The 24,747-nt window shown below is 36.8% G+C and overlaps 4 protein-coding genes across 4 annotated transcripts; 2 read left to right on the top strand and 2 right to left on the bottom strand.

Annotated features, from left to right (window-relative positions):
• The first annotated feature begins 9,922 nt into the window (after window positions 1–9,922).
• LOC116032312 (E3 ubiquitin-protein ligase RING1-like) lies at window positions 9,923–11,096 on the top strand. The gene is made up of 2 exons (XM_031274809.1): window positions 9,923–10,227; window positions 10,637–11,096. Exons 1-2 carry the CDS (start codon window positions 9,923–9,925, stop codon window positions 11,094–11,096), a joined length of 765 nt encoding a protein of 254 aa, XP_031130669.1.
• Window positions 11,097–15,471: 4,375 nt separating this feature from the next.
• LOC116031793 (probable LRR receptor-like serine/threonine-protein kinase At5g45780) lies at window positions 15,472–16,555 on the bottom strand. Its single transcript, XM_031274100.1, has 2 exons — window positions 16,096–16,555; window positions 15,472–15,965 (listed from the first exon to the last, which is right to left on the bottom strand). The coding sequence occupies exons 1-2, from the start codon at window positions 16,525–16,527 to the stop codon at window positions 15,633–15,635; spliced, it is 765 nt and encodes a 254-aa protein (XP_031129960.1). The 5' UTR covers window positions 16,528–16,555; the 3' UTR covers window positions 15,472–15,632.
• On the bottom strand, window positions 16,538–16,972 carry LOC116031794 (probable LRR receptor-like serine/threonine-protein kinase At5g45780). Its single transcript, XM_031274101.1, has one exon. It carries the CDS (start codon window positions 16,970–16,972, stop codon window positions 16,565–16,567), a length of 408 nt encoding a protein of 135 aa, XP_031129961.1. The 3' UTR covers window positions 16,538–16,564.
• A 2,209-nt stretch (window positions 16,973–19,181) lies between these two features.
• Window positions 19,182–23,131, top strand: LOC116031789 (disease resistance protein RGA2-like). Its single transcript, XM_031274094.1, has one exon. It carries the CDS (start codon window positions 19,214–19,216, stop codon window positions 22,790–22,792), a length of 3,579 nt encoding a protein of 1,192 aa, XP_031129954.1. The 5' UTR covers window positions 19,182–19,213; the 3' UTR covers window positions 22,793–23,131.
• Window positions 23,132–24,747: the final 1,616 nt, after the last annotated feature.

The following is a 24,747-nucleotide window of genomic DNA, read 5'->3' as shown; positions in this document are numbered from 1 at the left end:
GTATTTAAGGCTTAAAGTATTAAATATATCTACCTTAAGCTATTAGATTTGTGCTATGAAGTATTATATTTAGCCTATAAAGTATTGTGTTTAAGGCCTAAAGTATTAAATTTAGCCTATAAAGTATTGTGTTTAAGGCCTAAAGTATTAAATATATCTATCTCAAATTTTGTATTAGATCTATGTTATGAAGTATTATATTTAGGCTATAAAGTATTGTATTTAAAGCTTAAAGTATTAAATATTTAAATATATCTACATATAAACTGTGTATTAAATTTGTGCTATGAAGTATTACATTTAAGTTATAATGTATTGTATTTAAGCCTTAAAGTATTAAATATATCTATCTTAAACTATTAGATTTGTGCTATATATGAAGTACTATATTTAGCCTATAAAGTATTGTGTTTAAGGTTTAAAGTATTAAAGAGTTTATTACCAAAATGGTCCCTCGACTATTGCGAAATTACCAATTTGGTCCTCAACAATTTTTCTTGACCAATTAAGTCCCTCGACTTTGAAAAATTTAACCAATTTGGTCATCCGTTTATTTTTCTGTTAAACATTCGTTAAATCAGGACCAAATAGGTAATTTTGCTATAGTCAAGGGACCAAATTGGTAATTAATTTTTGGGATAAAATACAAATAAGTCATCGTACTATTTGGAAACAAGCAATTAAGTCATCCAACTCAAATAACCCCAAATAAACCATTGAACTCAAAAAAATAAAGCAATTGAGCGACTAAAACCGAAAAAAAAAGAGCAATTAACCCATTTTAAAAATTTCCGGCGACAAATTTCGGCACCGACAATCATTTCCAATGGTCGTTGCCGGTCGCCATTTCTGGCGAGGGCGACCAAAAATGGTCTCCCTCGCCGGGAAGGCGAGGTCGCCTTCCCTAGGCGAAGGCGACCAGAAACCGCCGGTTGCCGGAAATGGTCGTCGGTGTCGGAATTTGTCACCGAAAATTTTAAAAATGGGTTAATTGCTTTTTTTTGGTTGCAGTGGCTCAATTGCTTTATTTTCCTGAGTTCAATACCTTATTTGGGGGTTATTTGAGTTGGATGACCTAATTACTTGTTCCCAAATAGTACGATGACTTTATTGTAGTTTATCCCTTAATTTTTCACTTAAATGGTCCCCTGACTATAGCAAAATTACCAATTTGGTCCTAATTTAACGGATATTAACGAAAAAATAAACTGAGGACTAAATTGGTTTATATTTTCAAAGTCGAGGGACTTAATTGGTCAAGAAAAATTGTTGAGGACCAAATTGGTAATTTCGCAATAGTCGAGGGACCATTTTGGTAATAAATATATTTGCCTCAAATTTTGTATTAGATTTGTGTTATGAAGTATTATATTTAGACTATAAAGTATTGTACGTGTTTAAGGCTTAAAGTATTAAATATATCTACATATAAACTGTGTATCAAATTTGTGCTATGAAGTATTACATTTAAGTTATAAAGTATGGTATTTAAGGCTTAAAGTATTGATTATACATTTAGAGCAACAGCTTGTTGAGAAATCATCCACATACTTGTTTGATTCTTCTTCCTGAAACACAAATAATCGTCCGATCTTTATATGACAAGCTACTGCTCCTACGAACCTATCTACAACAAGCTTATGAATAAGAGGGAATAAAGGTTTTGCATTTTGGAATCATTAATATTGCAATGGGAGAAGAAGATGAAATCGAGTACAAACTAGTGAAATTCATTTGGCGGCAGTTCATAACCAGCAGGGTGAGGGTGAGGTAGAGTGCGCAGTAGCATTAGAGGCAGCTTGTCAACATCTTCATCGGACCTTGCAATTAGTAGCGAAGGGTGAGGAATCCTAAAGTTTGCATTTCGGATGCACTACAGGGATATAATCACTCGAAATTAAACATCGAAAGTTCTCACAATTATCAACCCCACGGAGCTCTAATAAAATTCAAACACACAAAGAAATGGAGACCACTTATCTCTCAGATCTACAACAACACTCTACAATTAACCTCCAATAAAGAAATGCAGAAAAAAAAATTTGCAAAAACAACTAGCACAACTACATGTGAGAAATTAAAGCGCAGCATTTGACAAAAGTTGTTGTTGTTTGCCAGAGTTGAAGGCTGCGGTAGAAATGGAGGCAGAGGAGATGGGAGGAGACGGAGAGGTGGGCGGCAGAGATACGAGGAGTGAGAGAACAACATGAGCGGATATGATGATATGAGAAAATCAATCTTGTGGCAAAGAGAGAGAGAGAGAGAGAAACAATGAGGTAGAGAAAGGGGAGGGTGAGAAGCACATATTGACCCGTATAATAAGTGACCCGACCCGTCTCACAGATTGAGATCCGTGAGACAGTCTCACACAAGTTTTTGCCTCCCAACAATAATACATAATGGACAGGAACATACCACTTTAAAGTTCCTAATGAGTCAGTTTTTACGTCACTACTCACTCCTCAAAATCTCATTCTCAGTGGAACAGAACAAATACCTTTAAGTGTGCACACCCCCAAAGAGTTTCCAGGCCAAATGGATAGTAACTAGTCCTAGTAGTCAAGATAGGTTTCTACCGACTACTACTCACAAGGTATTTTATCTTAGTGCATACAGTTTTTACGTCACTGCCCACTCCTCAAAATAACAGGACATTATTACCTCTTAGTGAGACAAGATATATTTTGACTGCTCACTTTTCAATCACAAATTTTGGATTTTCTCCCAAATCATAAATTCCATAACATTTCTCCATAATATAATTTCTTCAAAATAATAATAATAATATTCAATAACCCATAAAAACAAATTTTTACATGCTTAATAATAGGGTTGTGCATGGGTAGTGATGTGTAGCAAAAATGAGTGTGGTGAGTGTACGGGTGTGAAATGTCGTTCCGCTGAGGATTGGGGGTTATGGCACGCAATATGCAATCACAGAACTAGGCACTAGCATAAGGAAATCAACAAGAAGCTAAGCAAACGACAACAAGGTAGAACAAACACATATAAACAATAGATAAGTGCAAAATTAAGAAATAGGACTCAAGTTCGGGGCATTACCATCTAGATGCTTTAACACTTACGTTTGTGGGAAGAACATTAGCCCTAGGTTCTTAAGGCAAGCACTAAAGAATCAAAGTGTCCACAAGGATTAGAACAAGGGTTGTCCCATTCCCATGGTGTATCAACTCAAATTCTTGAAGAACAAAAGCTATTTAGCCCCAAATCTACCCCTATTTCCATAGAAGAGAAAATGGGTTTGAGATTGGGTTGGCTCAAGTCTTCCATCCAACTTCCATTGAGATGAAAGACTTTCCAAAGACAAACAATAATCATTGATCACTAACCATTGAAAGATAGAAATAAACCCAATTCAAACTTAAGAACCCTAAATGGGTTTCTTCCCCTTTTTCACAATAATCACAACTTAAGCATCAAAATAGATAATACAACCCTAACTCAAGCCCACAAACTAACTACTCATGATTAAATAGCATAAAGAACACAAAAACACAAGTAATAAACATAAATTTTGCAAAAGAAAAGAGATAAAGGAAAGAAAGCTTCTCTATTGAAATGGGTGGTGGAATCTTGAAATCCAAGCTTCAAATCCAAGATTACAAGCTCCAAAAGTGTTAAAAAAAAACATAGATCTAAGCCTAATCTAACTTAAAAATATGAAGGGGAGTGAATGAGAGTGTATAGGGTTCAACCATGGGTCAAGAGCGAGTTCAAAATGCTCAAAAAGAGTTTAAATACTGAACAGAGCAGGTGCCATACGGCCTCTCATACGGCCATATGCATGGTCGTGTATGCTTTTGTGCAATTTACAGTGCATTTCTCAAAATTTTGTGCAACTGCTTTGAATTATAGGCTATTTTTTCACCCTCAAAAACACTTTATTAGCCTTTGTGATCTTCAACAAAGTTGTAGCCCTTCAAGTTGGCTTTCCAATGGCACAAGAATCATCTGATTTGGACATTCCTAGGCTGATATATGGTCAAAATACCGAACAGTGGCAGATTTAGATGAAATCTGTAAGTTTGAACTATTTTGACCCCTTTGTCTTCCTTTTAAAGCTTTAATGTCTTCATGAGAGTTGTAGCCCTTTGAGTCTTCATTCCAATGGCACAAGAATCACTCAATTTTAATATTTATAGGCCGAGATATCGTCCAATCACTATGATGTCAACGTGCAGAAATTTCAACACCTTAACCTTTTGCTTCTCTTTTGTTTTAGTTTGCACAAATGATCAAATACCATTGAAAATACAACTCTTAGGCTCCCTTGGAAATGTTCCACCCATCTTTAGAGCTTCTCCTTGACTTCCATTAACTCCAAATTCATCCAAAATACTTGAAAATCACCGTTTTTGCTTCCAATGCTTTCCAACTCATACTCCTTGCAAAATAACACAAATAAGCACTAATTCTCATGAAATTTGGAATGATCTAAAAATAAAATGACTTAGTGAAATGGAGAAAAATATAGACAAATGAGCACTTATCAACTCCCCCACACTTAAACCTTTTCTTGTCCTCAAGCAAAGACAAGTAATAAATCACCATCCTTGCAATGAAATTGATCATACTCCCACCTTGCACAACCTATCAAACCACAATCCAACTTGCTACAACACAACTTGTTTCAATAATCACCTTAGCTTGGCACACAAGTTCCATTCCCAAGCCAATACCAAACACCAAAACCATTAAAGTGTGTGAGAATCTAGTGTGCAAAAATGCTAAGTTGAGATTATGCAAAACTTGGCTTTTAATGAGATCTCATAGGTTTGTCCTTCATACTCTCACTAGTTCAACTCTAAGATTGCATGCTAAGATCAAGTAGGACTTTTATTTGGCTTGTAACGGGGCTAAGGGTAAACGTTTTAACAAAGAAGGGGTAGGGAAAGTAAACAAAATGAGAGAATTTCACACCTATTCACAAACTAAGCTATAAGAGATCTTGACAATAAAGAGCAAAGGAGCACTCTACAAAGAAAACTAGACAACACTATCAAAAGGTGGGGATTTGACACAAAGAACAAGAAAGGAATATACATTTTTGCTTTTATTCACTTTTTTTTTCTTTCCCTTTTCATCATTTCAAACTTCTTTTTCAAACTTTTTCAAACATCTTTTTCTTCATTTTTTTTTCTTTTTCTACTTTTCAAAGACTTTCACTTTTTTTTTTTTTCAAAATAACAAACAAACTCCATTTATTTAGCAAAACCCCCACACTAAAACAAGACTAACAAGAGTGATGTAAACAAAGATAAGCTCCAACACGAATCTCTTCTAACTATTGAACAAGTGCTACATTCTCTCAAGGGTGGAAGGGAGATATATATATTTTTTTCTTTATGGCTAAAGGTTAAGGGAAAAATTAATAAGGGTAAAACAAAGAAAGACTAACATCAAGGGGAACAAGTGCTAAGCACTTTATTTAGTGAACTAAAGGCCCAAAAGGGGACAATTAGGGATAAACACATATTAACAGGGTAGGCTTTAAGGCTAAGGGTTAAACAAAAATGACCTATATCATTTCAAAACATGTAAATCTTAGATTTCACTTGGAGAGTAATGAGGCAAGTTCTAGCAAAACAACCATTACCGGAATCTCACATAAGCCTTCACTAGCAATGCACAACACACTAGATCAAGAATTGATTCAATTATTAAGTGGTTAACAAGACTATTGGCAAGGGAATAGATCAATCATGTAACCCCTTGGCTCATCAATCACAAGTTGAGTTGCAACAAGTTCCACCAAAACAAACCACAAACCAACAAAGAGGGAGTGATCACAATTTCAAGCTAAGAAAAGACAATTTACCCAACATTATGCACCATGAGTCATCCAAGCAAAGATTTAAAAAGTTCAAAAAAATTCAAAAATTACCCAATATTTGTCCTCCCCCACACTTAGAAATTACATCGTCCTCGATGTGAAAGAAAATAAAGCACATGGGGGAAAGGGTAGCACAATAAGCACAAGGAGCACAACCTCTACTATCTACACCAACTAAAGCACTATACACAATTAAAGCAAGTAGAGAAGGTAGATGAGACTCCCTTAATGAATCTTCTTTTGCCCAAGAATCATCATGAAACCTTCTTGGAATTGAGCATACTCCTTAGTATCATTCCTAGAGTCAGGAGAATATACACATGAAAGCACAAGTGAAAGCATGATATATCAAAAGTATAAAGAAAAATAAAGAAGAAAATAAAATGCAATAAAATGAAAGATAGCATGGGGTGCCTCCCATGAAGCGCTAAGTTTAATGTCGCTAGCTCGACTCAAACTTCCAATTTTAAGCTTCAAGAGATTGAAGGAGAGAGATCCCCTTCTTTCTATCCACCTTCTCCTCCAAATAGAGCCTTAAGTGGTGGCCATCAATGAATTCTTTTATGCACAAGTTCACCACATTAAAGCTCAAGCATTGTTCCTCCATGAACTCAAAATTCGACCATACTCTTTCATCAAATCCATTCTTAATCCAAAGATCAAATGAGGTCTTCTTCCTAAATCTCGGATCTTGATAATACTCATCAACTTGATTATTCTCTTGAGTTCCACACATTTCCTCTTCTTGAGGTTCCCCATCTTGAATAAACAATGAGAACCTTGGGTCTTTGTCATTCACCAATAAAAATTGAGAGTCCTTAGATATGAATATTGGCCAATGTGGGCCAACACTCTCAAAACCATTAACTCCTCCCGGTTCCCAAACTCTTCTAAAGTTCTCAACGAACTCCATTGATGGGATTTCCTCATTCAAGCCTTGCGTTCTCCCAACTACATTTTCCTTTAACTTCTCTTCAAATGGACAACTTTCAATGTGATCATCGCCACCATCTTCCATATTCTCTTCTTTTTCTTCCTCAACACTCTCATCTTTTGTTTCTTCCTCAACACCATCCTTTTCTTGCACTTCTTCAATTGGACCATCTTTTAGTTTCTCCATATCACCATTTGTTTGCAACTCTACACTTTCTTCCCAATTCAAAGTTTCCATTTCAATTTCCTCATCCACTTCATCATTATCATCATCTTTATTCTCACTCTCCTCTTCATCACCACCCTCACTTGGCGTGAACAACTCATGTAAAACCTCTTCATAAGGAAATGAACTTTGAATGTGTTCTTGAGTTGTCAAGCCTTTTTCTAGAGCCTTCATGTTTTCTAATTGAACTTGTAGCTCATTCATTTGCATAAGTATGTTGTTCATCATGAACCTCATCTCCTCATCAATATGTTGGCTTGTTTGTGGGGGTTCTTGATAGAATGACTCTTGAGGTTCCCATTGATTATTAGCATATTCTTCATCACTTGGTCTCATGGGATAGCCCTCATCCTCAATGTCATCATCGGGTACAATAGTGACTCCCCAACGCTTAGCCAATGCCAAAGTTTCCTCATTTATCCCATAGCTCCCCACACTTGGTGAATGGTTGTAGTGATCATATGGGGGTTGAGTGTCTTGGGAGTATGGTGTGTATTGAATGGGTGAGGGGTATGGATTTGGAGAGTAATCTTGTGGTGAGAAAGGATGTTGAGGTGGATTGTAGTCATGTGAATATTGAGAGTATTGGTCATATGAAGCATATTGGGGATCTTGGTATTGTTGAGGATAAGGACTATGGTATGGAGGTTGGGAATAACAAGGTGAGTCTTCGTGGGGTTGTGGTGGGTAAGGGTCTTGAAATTGAGCATCATAGTAATTATTTGGAGGTGGGGCTTGAATTGTACAAGGACTAATGGATGGGGCATTATAGTATCCTTGTTGAGACATGTAGTCTCCATACCCTTCATAGGATTGAGAATGGTAATATCCTCCTTGATCCATCTTAGAAAATCTCTTTCAATCAAATCAAATGATGTAGACTTGTAAGCACATTAGCAACAAAAACAAACAAAAACAAAGAAAAATCTTAGTCTCCTAAGATTCCTTAAACTCTAATGCTAACAAATAAGAAATCACATAGAACCACCAAATTTCCAATCCCCGGCAACGGCGCCAATTTTTTATGTGTAGCAAAAATGAGTGTGGTGAGTGTACGGGTGTGAAATGTCGTTCCGCTGAGGATTGGGGGTTATGGCACGCAATATGCAATCACAGAACTAGGCACTAGCATAAGGAAATCAACAAGAAGCTAAGCAAACGAGCGTATAGGGTTCAACCATGGGTCAAGAGCGAGTTCAAAATGCTCAAAAAGAGCTTAAATACTGAACAGAGCAGGTTCCATACGGCCTCTCATACGGCCATATGCATGGCCGTATGCTTTTGTGCAATTTACAGTGCATTTTTCAAAATTCTGTGCAAATTCTTTGAATTCTAGATTATTTTTCACCCTCAAAAACACTTCATTAGCCTTTGTGATCTTCAACAAAGTTGTAGCCCTTCGAGTTTTCTTTCCAATGAAGCAAGAATCATCTCATTTGGACATTCCTAGGCTGAGATATGGTCAAAGTACCGAACAGTAGCAGATTTAGATGAAATCTGTAAGTTTGGACTATTTTGACCCCTTTTTCTTCATTTTAAAGCTTTAATGTCTTCATGATATTTGTAGCCCTTTGAGTCTTCGTTCCAATGGCACAAGAATCACTCAATTTGAATATTTATAGGCCGAGATATCGTCCAATCACTAAGATGTCGACGTGCAGAAATTTCAACACCTTAACCTTTTGCTTCTCTTTTGTTTTAGTTTGCCCAAATGATCAAATACCATTGAAAATACAACTCTTAGGCTCCCTTGGAAATGTTGCGTCCATCTTTATAGCTTCTCCTTGACTTCCATTGACTCCAAATTCATCCAAAATGCTTGAAAATCACCGTTTTTGCTTCTAATGCTTTCCAACTCATACTCCTTGCAAAATAACACAAATAAGCACTAATTCTCATGAAATTTGGAATGATCTAAAAGCAAAATGACTTAGTGAAATGGAGAAAAATATAGACAAATAAGCACTTATTAGGTAGGATACAGACAAATCGAATTTCCCATCCGTCCATCTGATCGGTGTTCAAATTTAATTTTAGTCACCCGCCCCTTCACTTTTATATGCTATAACCTATTAGATATTTTATTTTGGATGATGTGTATCCAACTTCGGATTTCGGTTTGTAATCCGATATAATTAAAGTAATTTTAAAATACTTTTTAAAACAATTTTTAGGAAAAAGTTAATAAAAACTGAAACAAAATACTACTTAACTACTTTACAAATTACAAACACTGTAATAACTAATAAGACTATTCACTTTCAGCCTCATCTAACTTCTAAGTTCTAACTTTCTAAGTAAACAAAATAATTTACAACTTAGAAGTTACAATTCAAGTTTAACTTACAAAATTCTAACTTCTAAGTTAAACAAAATAAGAAGATACAACTTACAAATTACAATTTACAATCATAGCAATTAGTAAACACTAAGTGTCTTGACAGGATAATTGGGCATGCAGCACCGACCCGAATCATCAGCACTGACCTGGCAACAAACGGTTACCCGTTACACAAAGACGACATATTAAAGAGGAATGGTCAGTACATTGAAGAGGGGTTACTCCTTATCATCATTAGCAGCACTTAGTACAACATTACGCATCCGTTACTTACTAGCAAAGAGTCGTTGGCACTTGAGGATATAAAAGAGGAGTCTAGTTGGAGAATGGGGGGACTTCGTTTATGATATACAACACTAACAGACTGAACTCACTATTGTACTACCACTCAGTTGATAGAATTAATAATACAAAATACACTGATAACATTCTTACTGTCATTGGTGCTCTTGTTGAGAGATGAGGCCAAATCTCAGGCACAGCTCTACATATTACAAAAGAAGGCCGCCCTGGTGCCTTCCACGGCGTCGCTTCTTCCTCCTCCAGTGGCATCGCCTCCTCATCCACGATGCCGCCTCCTCCTTCTCCAGCGGTGCCTCTTCATTCACGGCACCTCCTCATCCGCTGCGTCGCATCCTCCTCCAATGGCGTCGCCTCCTCATCCACGGCATTGCTTCCTCCTTCTCCAGCGGCGCTACCTTATCCACAGCATCGCCTCCTCATCCGCGGCGTCGCCTCTTCCTCCCCTTGTGGTGCTTCCTCATCCACAACGTCGCCTCCTCCTTCTCCAGCGGCGCCTCACGACATCGCCTCCTCATCAAATGGCGTCGCCTCCTCAAACGGCGTCCTCCTCATCAAGTGGCGTCCAAAATTGTTAGTGTACGTACCTAGTGGTCATGGTCTGCCGTGACTAATTCCATACAAAAAAAAAAAAAAGGTCCTGTGCCCTCGGCATAGTGCTGGGGTGCACCTCAGCTCTGTGCCGAGGTGCAAAAAAAAAAAAGAAAAAAAACCTCGGTTGTGCTGACATGCAAGCCCTCAGCACAGTGCTGGGGTGCAACTCAGCTCTAGGCCGAGGTGCAGCACCTCGGCACAGTGCCCCTCGGCATAGTGCTGGGCAAACCTCAGCTCTGTACCGTGGTGCAAAAAAAAAAAAAAAAACTCGGCACAGTGTTGGGGCGCACCTCAACTCGGCACAGTGTTAGTGGAATCTCGGCGAGCCAACCGTTTCCTTTCTTCTCCGCGACCGTTCTTTTCGGCAGTCACTAGCATACTATTTCAGAAACCAATTTCACCGCTGGATGCTGTCATTGTGTCGCGGCGTTTGCGACAACCTTTCCGAACATATTGTGCAGACCGCCCAACGAATTGGACTCGCCAACGACGGCGCAACGGTAGTTACAACTTCTATTGAGGTCGTAGGGCGAGAACGACAGCCGCCGCCTACTTACATTAATGAGAATAATGTCGTCGATTCATCGTCAAAGCCAAGGGGTTTGAGCGCGGAGGAGATCCAGAGGTTGAAGGAAGATAGGTTTGAGAATGTCGGAGATGAATTGGCGGTCTGTTCTGTCTGTTTGGAGAAGTTTTTGGCGGGAGTGAAGATTTCTTCATTGCCCTGCTCTCACGTCTTCCACCATGGCTGCATATCTTCATGGCTGGAAAAATCGTCAAGCTACCCTATTTGTAGATTTGATGTCACCAACTATCTAGCAACAACTTGTTTCTATGAATGTAGTTAATACGTTTTAAGAGGTTTTTGAATTGTTTTATATTTGAATATCAACTCATAATTAGCTAGTGATCTTGAATTTCATTATACATAAAGTGAAAAACAATTAAGAGGCAAAAGTCCAGCTTGAATCTAGAGGATCCATATAATATAATTAAGGTTTGTTAATCTTCAAAAACTATTTTTGATTTAATATTAAATTGTGTTTTGAATGTCACGATATAAGTAAAGATTAAGGTTTGTTAATCTTCAAAAACTATTTTTGATTTAATATTAAATTGTGTTTTGAATGTCACGATATAAGTAAAGATTTATTTTTATGCAAGAACAAACTGTCAACCATGATGATTTATGAAAATATTACATATCAATATATTTTCCCTTTCGAGTCCAAAAGTAGTACAAGAGTGTGGACATATCCCTTATTTCTCACCGAACAAAACATGACTTATTATTTCTTACAAATTATCCATTATATTTTTCCTATAAAGTATTATATTTATGCTATAATGTACTCCGTATTATATATAAGGTATAAAGTACACAGTGCCGATAGATTGATTGTTAAAGGGGATTGAAATGGCCTTGTCATTATTTGCCACCGCCTGGGGGAGAATATTTTGTAACCTGTCAAAATCCCAAACACGGTTAGACAAAATTTTAATAAAGTCACTAACCTTGACGTTCGTGATATCCTCCAGGATAGACACGCTCTCAAGTAGACCTAGCGGTTTGTCACCAACCCACCAATCAGACCAAAATTTCATAGACTCACCATTTCCCGCACACCATGTTGCACCAATTTCAATGGTAGAGCGTCCCCTCATAATACTTCTACAACCCCAAGACGAATTCTTCGGACTATTGGCCGGAAGTACGTGCATCATTAATGTCAATGCACCGCCTCAAACCTAAACGACCAGCACTTTTAGGCTTGCAAATGTCTTTCCACCTCACAAGATGAATTTATTACTTATTATTAGTGTCGCCCCAAAGGAAGCCCCTACAAATTTTATCAATGTCATTGCGCACCCCAACCGGGAGTTTGAACACTTGTGCATTGAATACACCGGCATGGTTGAGAGAGCCGATTGAACTAACACCCTACGCCCAGCACAGTAAGACTGAGCGCATCTGCCTTCCAGTTTGCCAACTTTCTTTTCATCCCCTCAAGAATGTACCCAAAAGACTTTTTAGACACTCTTTGCTGAAATAGTAGGACGCCAAGGTAGTTCCCCAAATTATCAGAAACCGGAATGCCCGTAATCCTTTTCAATTTCATCTTAATACCAACACTCGACAAAATTGTCCCTACTACATTATTGTTAGGCAAAAGTACTCTTACACCATTATAACACTGTTACTTTTTAATTCGAACATTGAATTGATAACTACATCATTATTACCATACACCTATATCTTTTTTCATATTCCTTAATTATCATTTTATTAAAATCATTATATAATTAATTGAATGATTTATTATATTTTAATTAAATTTCTATGAATGATAAATCATATATGCGTGTATAAAATACATATATTATTTGTGTATATATAATTCGAATTATAATTTTTATTTAGAGTTAATTACCGATTTGGTCCCTCGACTATGAGGATTTCACCACTTTGGTCCTTGACTTTTAAAATTGTCCAATTGCATCCTCAACTATGCAAACGTTAACCAAAATGGTCCTCAGTATGTTTTTCCGTCTACTTTCAAGGGTAAAATAGGAAAATACAATCAGCACTCATCTTCTTCCCTTTTAATACATTTGAATTGATCGTTGATTGTGAATTCCAGCGGCCACGACGGCTTGAACTGATCATTGATGCCGCACATGGCCCCGTTCAAAACGACGTCGTCGAAGAGTCGTTTCGGGGTAGAACCGTCGCGGAGGAGGGTTATGAGCAGAGCAATCGCAACACCGAGGGACTTGGCGTAGAGGAACGAAGGCAGCTCTAACGGGACATGGCGGTCATGGAATGAGTCGAAGAACGCTACGCAATTATCGGCGACAGGGTTGATGTCCGGTATGTGAGCCCTCAGCCTCCCGTCGGTGTAGCCGTGGCCCTGGTGGTCGATGGCGAACCCTTGCTTTGCTATGTGCACGGCGGTGAGATGGATGAGCCAGTTGGAATGGTGATTTAGTGCTCACCCTAATGCTCCGATTCTGGATTTCTTTTTTGGAGGAAACAAACGAGACCTCATAGACTCCAATGTAATACCCATGCCCAAACCCTGCCCAAACCCGAATTTGACTCCGACACCACACCCCATTCCCACACCAAACGCCACTTAGAGATGATTCCACGGCGAGCCTCCCAGACCCACACCTTCGACCAGTCTCACTCCGAGTCTCCGACGCCGCACCCAATGCCAGTGTCGCCGCCGCCGGGTCCCACCATAGTGCTCTCTATTTTAGAGCAGTTTTCTTGGAAGAACTCAGAGACTGACGATTGCTTTTGCCTTTTGTTGTTGGCTTCCTTCAGATTCCAGAACTGATTGAGGTGAAGTGCTTTCCCCGTCATTTCTGTGTTCATCGTTGAGAATTTAGATTTTAGGATTTAGGGATTCTCTTTCTTTGTTCTGTAAACGAAGCCAAAATTTGAGATGAAAAAGAACACCTGAGAAGGCAAGGCCAATGAAATTACATTTCTATCCCTAATTTAAACGCCAAATAAACAGATGTTTATACCGAGGACCATTTTGGTTAACATTTGCATAGTTGAGGATGCAATTGGACAATTTTAAAAGTCAATGACCAAAGTGGTAAAATCCTCATAGTCGAGGGACCAAATCGGTAATCAACTCTTTTTATTTATTTGTATTATCAATATTTTAATATTGGGCATGAATTTTCAGGCATCGCGCGTACAAAGTGCTAGTACAATAATATAAATATCTAAAATCTAAATAAATATAAGATTTTAATATAGAATACTAATATTGTGCATCATTTTTGTGCATCATGCATAGACAATACTAGGTAATATAAATAAGGTAAAACGATACCTTTTCCACTAAATTATATGCTTATAGCATTTTTTCTTCATAAATTATTATGTATCCATATTAGTCCTTCAATAATTTTAGAAGTGATAATTATATTTTAAACCTTAAAAATAAGTATTTTAATATTTCATTTATTTTTCTTCGTCAACAATTTATATTAATTATATATGGGAATCAAAGTAAATGTAAAAAAGAATATACGCTAGTAACAAAATAAATACTTAAACACAAATAATTCATTAATGGTAATTAATTATAATTATAATATCTATACTATATATAAAAGCATCTGTTAAGAGATGTGAAAGTTGAGAAGCAATTAATAAAATATTTTCCTGTTGAAATCCTAAACATTTATGTTTTTGGGCATTAAAGATGTCAAATTTTAAATTTGTGTGATTTGTTTAAATCTTATCATTTTATGGTTTTACATTACTTTGAATATGCAGTTGTTTTATTTGTCTATTCATACCATGTTCAGATGTGAAATTATAGTTTCAAAAAAAAAGAATATTAAAAAAATAATTAACTGAAAATTAAACGGCACGTAATTTAGGCCATTTGAAAAAGTAAATTAATATTAATATTTGATTGAAAATTGAACGAAAAAGGAAATCTATTTATTTCGACAATTAAATTATTATAATTATATTAATCATATTAATATTTATGAAGGAAAAAGAAAAATGAATATATTAAAATTTATTGGAAATATAATTGGCAATTATATATTTTTATAATAATATTACTTATTAATTATATGGAAATGTATATTAAAATCTTTTTATGAATGAAAAAGAAAATAAATATTACACACGGAAATCTGTTATTAATATTATGCTACTAAAGTTACTAATTGACACAGGAATCAGGCCAAATGAAAAAGGAGATTAATAATAAAAATTCACTATAAATATAACATTGCTTTCCCTATGCAAAAATTAGTAACCACGAAATGAAATATTAGGAAAAAATTATGAAGAAAAAAGAAATGAAAATGAATATTTAAGAGTAAAAATGTCTATTTGATATAAAAGAGATAAAATCGCCAGTTTTAAAATAATTGAAAGAGTAATATGGATACATAAATAATTCAACAAAAAAAAAAAACACTATAAGCATATTATTCAAGAAGAAAAAAAATATCATTTTATCTATAAATATAATATAATTTGAGGAATCAAGGTAGGGACGGGTGCCGTCCCCATCCTGGTGAGGATGGGGAGAGTCCTGGTTTCCCCAAAAAATTCTCTTCCTAGCTCCCGTCATGGCGGGAATCGGTTTTTCATATGTATAATAAAAAATAGAAAAAATACTGCCAAATGAGAAATTAATCTGAATACAAATATTATGTATGGTTGCTCCAAAATAAAATTAACAGTACTAACCACATATTCTATGTGCAGACTATGTTGATGTGCAGAGAAGCTTACAAGCAAAAGCCTACCCAAAGACCAAAGTTAGTGTTCATCAACAAATGCATGCCTTATTGCATAGGCTAAGCACCAGAAAAGAGAGAGTGTGTGTGTGTTATCTAGGCCCTGAAAGCTCTATTGCCTCAATGATGAATGATGATTCCTCAACACTACTGAAATTTCGCGAAAAACTAAAAGCTCTTGTTTCAGAGGCAGCAGCGTTGCTCCCTCCGCCCTGTGAATCATCCACAACGGGGGGAGCCATCTGCCCCGCGATGCCTTCAAGGATTCGCGACACTTGAGACATCTTAGGACGCTGGTTCGGGTTCGGTTGTGTACACTCGAGGGCAACATCCACAGTTTTCTCTAGCTCCTCCGTGTTAAAGCATCCCTTTAGATCCTTGTCAACAATCACTTCCAGCCTCTTCTCGTCGTATAAGCTTCTCACCTGTGAAATCGAATGGACCATTAATGGCCCGAAGGCTTCAATCTTTCAGAACTTGATAACAGCACCATCAACTAACAGTCATTTACCAAACAGAGCCAAAATCAAGTAAGTAGGGGTGAAGTGAACTTACCCAATCAAGGATTGTGCCTTTCTGAAGCTGAGCATTACCCGCGTTTAGCGCCTTTAGCCCCGTAATGAGTTCCAAGAGTAGTATCCCAAACCCAAACACGTCGGTTTTTTCAGTAGACTGTCCAGTAGATAGGTACTCAGGTGCAATATGTCCTATGGTGCCTCGGACAGCAGTCGTGACATGAGACTCTCTGCAGTCTAAGAGCTTAGCAAGCCCGAAGTCCCCAACAACCGCCTCAAAGCTCTCGTCTAGTAGAATATTAGCAGCCTTGACATCCCTATGAATTATTCGAGGACTGCATTGTTCGTGCAGATATAGAAGCCCCCTTGCAGCTCCAAGAGCAACACGCATCCGCTTGTTCCAATCTAAAGACCGTTTATCTCGACCGATGTCTGTTAATGAAAGTGAACAGATAAATTGTCTGTTTTTCATGCTTCTACTATAAATTCAGAAAACTTGAAAGAAATAATCAGAGACAACTTTTTGCACAAATTAAACCTCGAAGGCGATCAGCAACGCTTCCATTTGGCATGAAGGGGTAAATAAGCAACCTCTCTTCGGGTGTCATACAGAATCCATATAGGCGCAGAAGGTTCCGGTGCACAGCCAAGCCTATCATCTCAACCTCGGTTTGAAACTGCACTTCTCCGGTGAAATTTGGATCTCTCAGTCTTTTGACAGCCACCACTGTCCCATTCGGAAGATACCCTTTGTAGACAACTCCAAATCCACCCTGTCCTAGAATGTTTTTAGAGCTGAAGTTTCTCGTCGCATTTTGTAACTCCCGGAAAGAAAACCTCTTCAGGTGGCCAATAGCAAATTCATAATCTTGTTTCACTGAAACATAAAAATAATTATCAGTCTCTGTTGAGTGCATTATTGGGAATGCTTTTGGTAAGGAAACAAAAAATCGTCTGTTCATTCAGAGGTACCATAAGATGTGAATAGGAAACGACGAGACCTGTGCCAATCCACCCATAAAACGAGTAGCATTACAGAAACTACAAACGTGCAACTGACCCCTATGATAGCAGATATGATTCGTCTGTGATGGTTGCTAACTTTCTTTGTGGAAATCGTATCTGCAGAACCAAACGTGTTATTCACTAGGTCCAAATTTTATAAAGTACACTAATTTCAGCAAGTATTGCATATACACAGTACCATTTACTGGTTTTGCAACACCCATACAAGATTGAGTAGACCATGAAGTGCAAAGAAATCTGTTTCCTGCAATACTATAACAAAGCATATTCCCTTAGTGTAGAAAAACAAGATAGCATGATTTAACTTTAACAAAGCATATGCCCTCTGAATGAAAGTAGTCCATTGAATACTTCACGCTTGTTAAGAGTTGCACATTGAAAAATAAGAAACATATGCGTTTATATGGTCATGATTTAAACTAGTTAATTGATTGAATTCAGGCTTTTAGTGAAATTTGGCTCATGTGCATTACAGCACAGATTCAAAGTCGAGTGATCTTGGCCCTATCTCTGATTCTGATCTAACAATAGCTGAACAGCTATGGGAGCATAACTAGGATAAGGTCGGGTCATGAAATGTGAATTATTTTAATAGCTGAACAGCTATGGGAGCATAACTAGGATAAGGTCGGGTCATGAAATGTGAATTATTTTAATGTTGACATGTTTAATTTAAATATATTTAAAAAATAATATTATAATTATAATTTTTATAGTGATAATAAATAAAAAAATGGGAAAATGGCATCTTTAGTCCCTGAGTTATAGGGGTAGTGTAGACTCAGTCCCTAAGTTATGGCTGTATGCGAGTTTAGTCCCTCAGTTATTCACAAAGTGGCGAGTTTAGTCCCTGGACATTAAATTTGACGAAAAAATTAAAAAATATTCAAAATTTGAGGGGTAAAATAGGAAATTCACATTTTATTATTATTCTTATATCAAAACCACTTTTACAACATTATTTTTCACTTCTTAGCCTAATTATTTTCAAGATTTTTCATTTTTAAAAGCATTTTAATAACTTTCAAATGACTTATTAGTAACCTGACTCTCGTATAACACACTTAAAACCTAGCACAAATAAAGAAATGCATGATCATTGTATTTAGGTGTATGAAACACACTATCCTAACAAGTTTTTATTTTTTTACTAAGCAACAAATGTAATACAATTAAAACTTTTGAGATTTTTTTACACACTATCCTATCTCAAAAGTTTAATTTTATTACATTTGTTACTTAGTAAAAAAATAAAAACTTGTTAGGACAGTGTGTTTCATACACCTAAATACAATGATCATGCATTTCTTTATTTGTGCTAAGTTTTAAATGTGTTATACGAGAGTCACGTTCCTAACAAGTCATTTGAAAGTTATTAAAATGCTTTTAAAAATGAAAAATATTGAAAATAATTAGGCTAAGAAGTGAAAAAATAATGTTGTAAAAGTGGTTTTGATATAAGAATAATAATAAAATGTGAATTTCCTATTTTACCCCTCAAATTTTGAATATTTTTTAATTTTTTCGTCAAATTTAATGTCCAGGGACTAAACTCGTCACTTTGTGAATAACTGAGGGACTAAACTCGCATACAGCCATAACTTAGGGACTGAGTCTACACTACCCCTATAACTCAGGGACTAAAGATGCGTAAAATATAGTGGAGTAAAATGTTCAGTGCATATAAAATTGAGAAAAAACTTAAAATTAATATGGAGAATGATTTTTGAGATTAAGTTAAATAGTAAATGATGGATGAGGTACATGTTTGAGATTAAGTTAAATAGTAAATGATAATGTCGGAAAAAAAAAAAAAAAAAACTGAGGAAAAAGATCCTATGCTCTTACAGTGAGTAGTCCCATCAAGCATTCAAATCTTTCCTTCTTTTTAGGTCCCATACTCACAGAATCAGCCTTGGCTATATACACGGACTATATATTAGTTAATCAAATTTTCAAACAGATTTAATCAATAATTTAAATTCTTAAACACTATTCCAACTAAAATATTTTAATTAAAAAATAATTAACCAAATTTTGTTGGTCTGTATAATAACCTATATTTTTTAGTTACCAAAATTTGCAAACCTTATCATCTCTCAAAGTACCTTTCAACTACAGAGTCAACGACCATGGCCGACGCTCTCATCTCCACTGTTGTCGAGCAGCTGATCAACATCCTGAAGCACCAAGCCCAGGAGCTAAAAAGAGCTTTGGGTGTGGAGAAGGAGATCGCAAACCTCTCATCAAAGCTCGAGAATATCAGGGAGGTATTGGATGATGCAGAGAAGAGAAGCTTTAAGGATAAGGGCATCAAGCTCTGGATCCAAAATATCCAAGACTTCTGCTACCAAGTGGACGATGTTCTGGATGAGTGGAGAACCAGAACTCTGAGACAACAGATCGAGAGCCCCGAGGCAAGTCGCAGCTCTTTCCTGCCTTCGCGTTCCAAATTCAAAAGGTTTGTTATGCATCGAGACATCGCCAAGAAAATAAAGGAGCTTGATTCAACACTTGATCGGATTACGAAAGAGAAAGATCAGTTCAGATTTGATTATGCATCTATAACACACACTTCTGCAGCATCACACTCTGATCAGGAATTGATGCGAGTCACCACTGCGTTTGATGTGGATGCGTCACATATTCAAGGTAGGAAATCCGATGCCAGTGCTTTAATAAGCAAGTTACTGGAGAATCCTGGAGAAGAAGAAGCAAGAAATGGGCCTCATGTGATTTCCATAGTGGGCACGGGAGGGATAGGGAAAACTACCCTTGCTCAACTAGTCTTTGAGGATGAACAGATCAAGACTCATTTTGGGGATGAAAGGGTGTGGATTTGTGTTTCCGACCCCTTTGACCAGATCAAGATTGCAAAAGCCATTGTTGAGTCAATCACTAAAAGCTCCACGGATCTGTCCCAACTCCAACTCTTACTGGAAAAGATCAAAAGCACTTTGTCTGGGAAAAGGTTCCTACTTGTGATGGATGATGTGTGGACAGAGCAGTCTGCGAAGTGGGAGCCATTGAAGAACTCTCTCAAGGATGGACTCCCCGGGAGCAGAATCTTGGTGACCTCTAGGAAAGAGAGGGTTGCTAAAATGATGGGAAGTGTGTATCTGCATCAGTTGGATCTAATATCTGACTCCGAAGCTTGGTTGTTGTTTAGCAGGATAGCATTTTCTGGGAGAAGCGAAGAGGATTGTGAGAAACTGAAAGATATTGGTCACAAAATTGCTCAAAAGTGCAAAGGATTGCCACTTGCTGTTAAGGTCATGGGAAGCCTGCTATGTTTCAAACACACTAGAGATGATTGGCAAAATGTTTTAGACAATAAAATTTGGGAGTCGGATGAAGTGGTAACAGAACTCTTCCCTCATTTGTATCTAAGCTACAATGATTTGACCCCAAACATGAAGCAATGTTTCTCATACTGTGCTGTCTTTCCCAAAGATTATAAAATGAAGGTAGATATGCTCATCAGAATTTGGATGGCACAAGGTTATGTGACGATGGAATCAAAAGGCAGGGAGTTATTTCGGGGTTTAGCAATGCGCTCTTTCTTCCAAGATTTGAAGAAAGATGACATGGATTCCAACATTATCAAATCTTGCAAAATGCATGACATAGTGCATGATTTTGCCCAGTTTCTTACTAGAAATGAATGCTACAATATTGACCAGCATGAGGATAAGGTTGGATTTAAAAATCTACGTCATCTTCAGTCATGGCAGGACACTGGTAGGAATATGAATCTCCCTTCCATTTGTGATATTGGAAAACTTCGTAGCTTTTTTGCTAAAGACCTTTCTCCTGCACAACTTACTCTTGATTTGTTTAATGGTCTGAAATCTGTGAGAGTATTAAGTTTGCATGGTTGTGAATTGGAAAAACTCCCAAAGAAGATAGGAAATTTGATTCATCTAAGGTACATTGATCTAAGTGCGAGTGTTGTAAATGAGTTACCAGATGCAGTTTGTTCTTTATATAACTTGCAAACTTTAGATCTTAAAAGATGTGGGAATTTTTCAAGACTGCCAGATGGGATTGGAAATTTGCGTCAACTAAGGTACATTGATTTAACTTGGAGCGAACTAGAGACGTTGCCCGATACAATTTGTTCTTTGGAGAACTTGCAAACTTTAGATCTTAAAGGTTGTGAGCAATTTTCTAGACTGCCAGATGGGATTGGAAATTTGCGTCAACTAAGGTACATTGATTTAAGTTGGAGCAAAGTTAAGACGTTGCCCGATACAATTTGTTCTTTGGAGAACTTGCAAACTTTAGATCTTGAAGGTTGTAAGCAATTTTCTAGACTGCCAGATGGTATTGGAAATTTGCGTCAACTAAGGTACATTAATTTAAGTTGTAGCGAAGTAGAGACGTTGCCCGATACAATTTGTTCTTTGGAGAACTTGCAAACTTTAGTTCTCAGAAGATGTGAGTATTTTTCTAGACTACCTGAAGGGATTGGAAATTTGATAAACTTGAGACACCTTAAAATCAGAGGCAGCAATAGGCTGGAGATGATGCCCCCAGGTATCGCAAAGCTAACTCAGCTTTGTAGTTTAAGTGGGTTTAAGGTGGGGAAAGAGTCAAGTAAGTTGGGATACATGGAGAAGCTGAACCAACTCAAAGGGAATCTGTCCATATTTTTTTTGTGCGATCTGAATAACGCAGCAGATGTGGAGGAAGCAGAGAAAGCAGAATTGAGAAACAAGAAGCACATCAAAGAATTGTGTTTGAATTTCAGTGATGGAGTCGATGTGGGAATAGATGTGATGGAAGCTCTGAAACCACCTCCGGAACTGCAAACCTTGGAACTTATTGGGTACGGAGGAATCCACCTCCCTTCCTGGATTTTACTGTCCCTTGATAATCTACGGAATCTTGAAATCTGGAATTGGGTAAATTGTTCATCTTTGCCTCCATTAGGCAAACTGCCTTCTCTGGAGACTCTTTTGATAGCGGGAATGAAAGAGCTAAGATATGTAGGGAGTGAGTTTTTGGGAGTAGTAGAAGTAGGTGGTGTTGCTTTTCCAAAGCTGAAGACATTGCAGTTCTACGAGTGTAACGAGTGGGAGGAGTGGGAAGACTTGAAAGAAGAAGCAACAATAATAATAATGCCATGCATCAGGGAGTTGGTACTATCTGATTGCAGGAAACTTAAGACAGTGCCACATCACCTCTTAAGTAGGCTGCAGGAGTCTTTGAAGATCGTCAGCTGTCCGGGAGTCAGTGTGGGAATAGATGCTCAGAAACCACCTCTGGAACTGCAAACCTTGGAACTTACTACGTTCGGAGGAAGCCACTTCCCTTCCTGGATTACACTGTTCCTTAATCTTCGGATTTTTAAAATCATTGGGTGCTTCAATTGTTCATCTTTGCCTCCATTAGGCAAACTGCCTTTTCTGGAGACTATTTTCATAGGCGGAATGAAAGAGCTAAGATATGTAGGGAGAGAGTTTTTGGGAGTAACAGAAGTAGGTGGTGTTGCGTTTCCAAAGCTGAAGAAATTGGAGTTCTACCAGTGTTGCGAGTGGGAGGAGTGGGAAGACTTGAAAGAAGAAGCAACAATAATAATAATGCCATGCATCAGGGAGTTGCTACTATTTCATTGCGAAAAACTTAAGACAGTGCCACATCACCTCTTAAGTAGGCTGCAGGAGTCTTTGAAGATCTTCCACTGTCCGCTTCTCAAAGTTGAATAGATCGAGTCAAATATGTGACACTCCACATGCCGATCAGGTGTCAAAATGGTGATGTCATCATGCTTTCAGGTAAGGCCTCGGCTTCTACTGGATGGAAGTCGTGGTAACCTTATGGTTACGAAGTTATCAGTCCGACCAACTTGATCATTTGAGCAAAAATTATCAAGTTTATCTCTTTTACAATTTGAATCTCTACTACTTTATATATTTTTTCGGCTTGATGTGAAGGTGTGAACTAAACATATCTTGAGTTTTGTTATACGAATTTGTAATTATGAAAGTGTGTTTTAATAATTTGTCTATAATATAAATGATTTGCAAGTTGTGTATATTTATCAAGCTATGTTTTGAAGAGTTGTTTTTTTTTTTTTATACCATAGACCCGTGTCTATTTACATATTGAATGTTCATAATTATATACTGAATATTCACAATTTGAATTATGAACATTTAATATGTAAATTGTTATTTTAGACGCGAGTTCACCTTGTAACGTGGACTTGAATCCACAGAACAATTTGCCAATAAGGTGCAAATATGCACCGCTCAGGGTGTCGCTTCTTCATAACCATGCAGTGACATAGCGGCAACATTGTGAACACACATATGTATATGAGGTTCATGTGAGAATATGCACCGCTCAGGGTGTCGCTTCTTCATAACCATGCAGTGACATGGCGGCAACATTGTGAACACACATATATGTATATGAGGTTCATGTGAGAATTATAAAAATTGGAAATTGATTTGACCAATTCATTATTAATGTTTAAATAGATCATCGAATTATTAGAAAAAACAACTATTCAATCCAAATAAGTTTTTGAATAGTTCAAAATAATTGAAATTAAACCAACATTAACATATCCTTTTCATTAGTGCTTATGTGGCGGCCACTCATTACAATGTTATTTTTCATTTATTTTAATGAATTTAAATAAAAAATAAAAATTTCAAAAACTTACTCATTTCCGTCTCTGAGTCTCATGTCTATCACTCGCCGGTGTCCCTATCGAAGTTCAAACATTGATCTTTTTTTTTTCTTTTTCAAATATACGGAGTATATACTTAGTCACAGGCAGGCGCTTTACGCGAAATGACATGCTTAACAATAAATTAATTAGTTCTAATTTTTAAATGGTATATATATATATATATATATAATCAACATGATACAATTATCATTCCAAACATGATAATGACAAATTAAACATTAATGGTACATTATCAATAAAAAAAATATTGTATACATTGTTTTAGATAGCAATAAATTATTTTTGAATGAATGAAAAATATACTTTTAAATATATTGTCATAGAAACAAATAAAAATCAATCTTATGTGTAGAGAATAATATGAATCTATGTATCTTATAAAAGCTCTGTCATATTTGCCCACGACTTTTTCCGGTGATATTATTTGTATTATGTGCATTTATAGTTGTTCTTTGCAAACAGAGAATGTCCTATTTTGTCCTTTGTTGTTGCCCGCGTTCAATCGTCGATTATTGAGATGTGAGACCACAATGCTTAAAGTATTAGGCCTTCCTCAATAGTATTAGGTTTTCGAGGAGATTTTACAGGTGTGATTAGGAAAGAGAAAATATGAGTAAAAGAAAAAAATAAGAAAAATAAAACAAAATCAAAACGATCAAAAAAATGAATTTACGTGTCTGTTTGGGTGTGAGAATTGCGCCTCACACACGTGAAGTACAGCTCTTTCCTGACAGTGAGCCTCACCTTATTCTGCCAAAATCTCCACATTTACATGAGAAAAATTTCTTCAAAAATTCACCACACATTTATTAAAAATTTAAACCTTAATTTTACTATTCCAAAAACCTAACAAATTCAACTAATATAGAAGGTCTTGTGGTGGCCACGTTAACAGCTCACTGTCTGCCACAACGTATTGCTTTTGAAGTTTTGACATCCGAGTCATTACATCTTAAAATA

The sequence above is a fragment of the Ipomoea triloba genome, chromosome 10 (genome assembly GCF_003576645.1).
Source record: "Ipomoea triloba cultivar NCNSP0323 chromosome 10, ASM357664v1".
In the NCBI taxonomy this organism is placed as follows: Eukaryota; Viridiplantae; Streptophyta; class Magnoliopsida; order Solanales; family Convolvulaceae; genus Ipomoea; species Ipomoea triloba.
Note: the sequence above shows the minus strand (reverse complement) of the source record. Positions and strands in the feature narration are given on the sequence as shown.

What these genes read in the sequence shown, in the direction of transcription:
- LOC116032312 (XM_031274809.1), top strand. Translation starts at nt 9,923, where the DNA reads ATGCCGCCTCCTCCTTCTCCAGCGGTGCCTCTTCATTCACGGCACCTC. An exon ending in ATCAAGTGGCGTCCAAAATT is followed by an intron (nt 10,228 to 10,636) that starts GTTAGTGTACGT and finishes ATACTATTTCAG; the next exon opens with AAACCAATTTCACCGCTGGA.
- LOC116031793 (XM_031274100.1), bottom strand. Translation starts at nt 16,527, where the DNA reads ATGAAAAACAGACAATTTATCTGTTCACTTTCATTAACAGACATCGGT. An exon ending in AAGGCACAATCCTTGATTGG is followed by an intron (nt 15,966 to 16,095) that starts GTAAGTTCACTT and finishes TCGATTTCACAG; the next exon opens with GTGAGAAGCTTATACGACGA.
- LOC116031794 (XM_031274101.1), bottom strand. Translation starts at nt 16,972, where the DNA reads ATGCACTCAACAGAGACTGATAATTATTTTTATGTTTCAGTGAAACAA.
- LOC116031789 (XM_031274094.1), top strand. Translation starts at nt 19,214, where the DNA reads ATGGCCGACGCTCTCATCTCCACTGTTGTCGAGCAGCTGATCAACATC.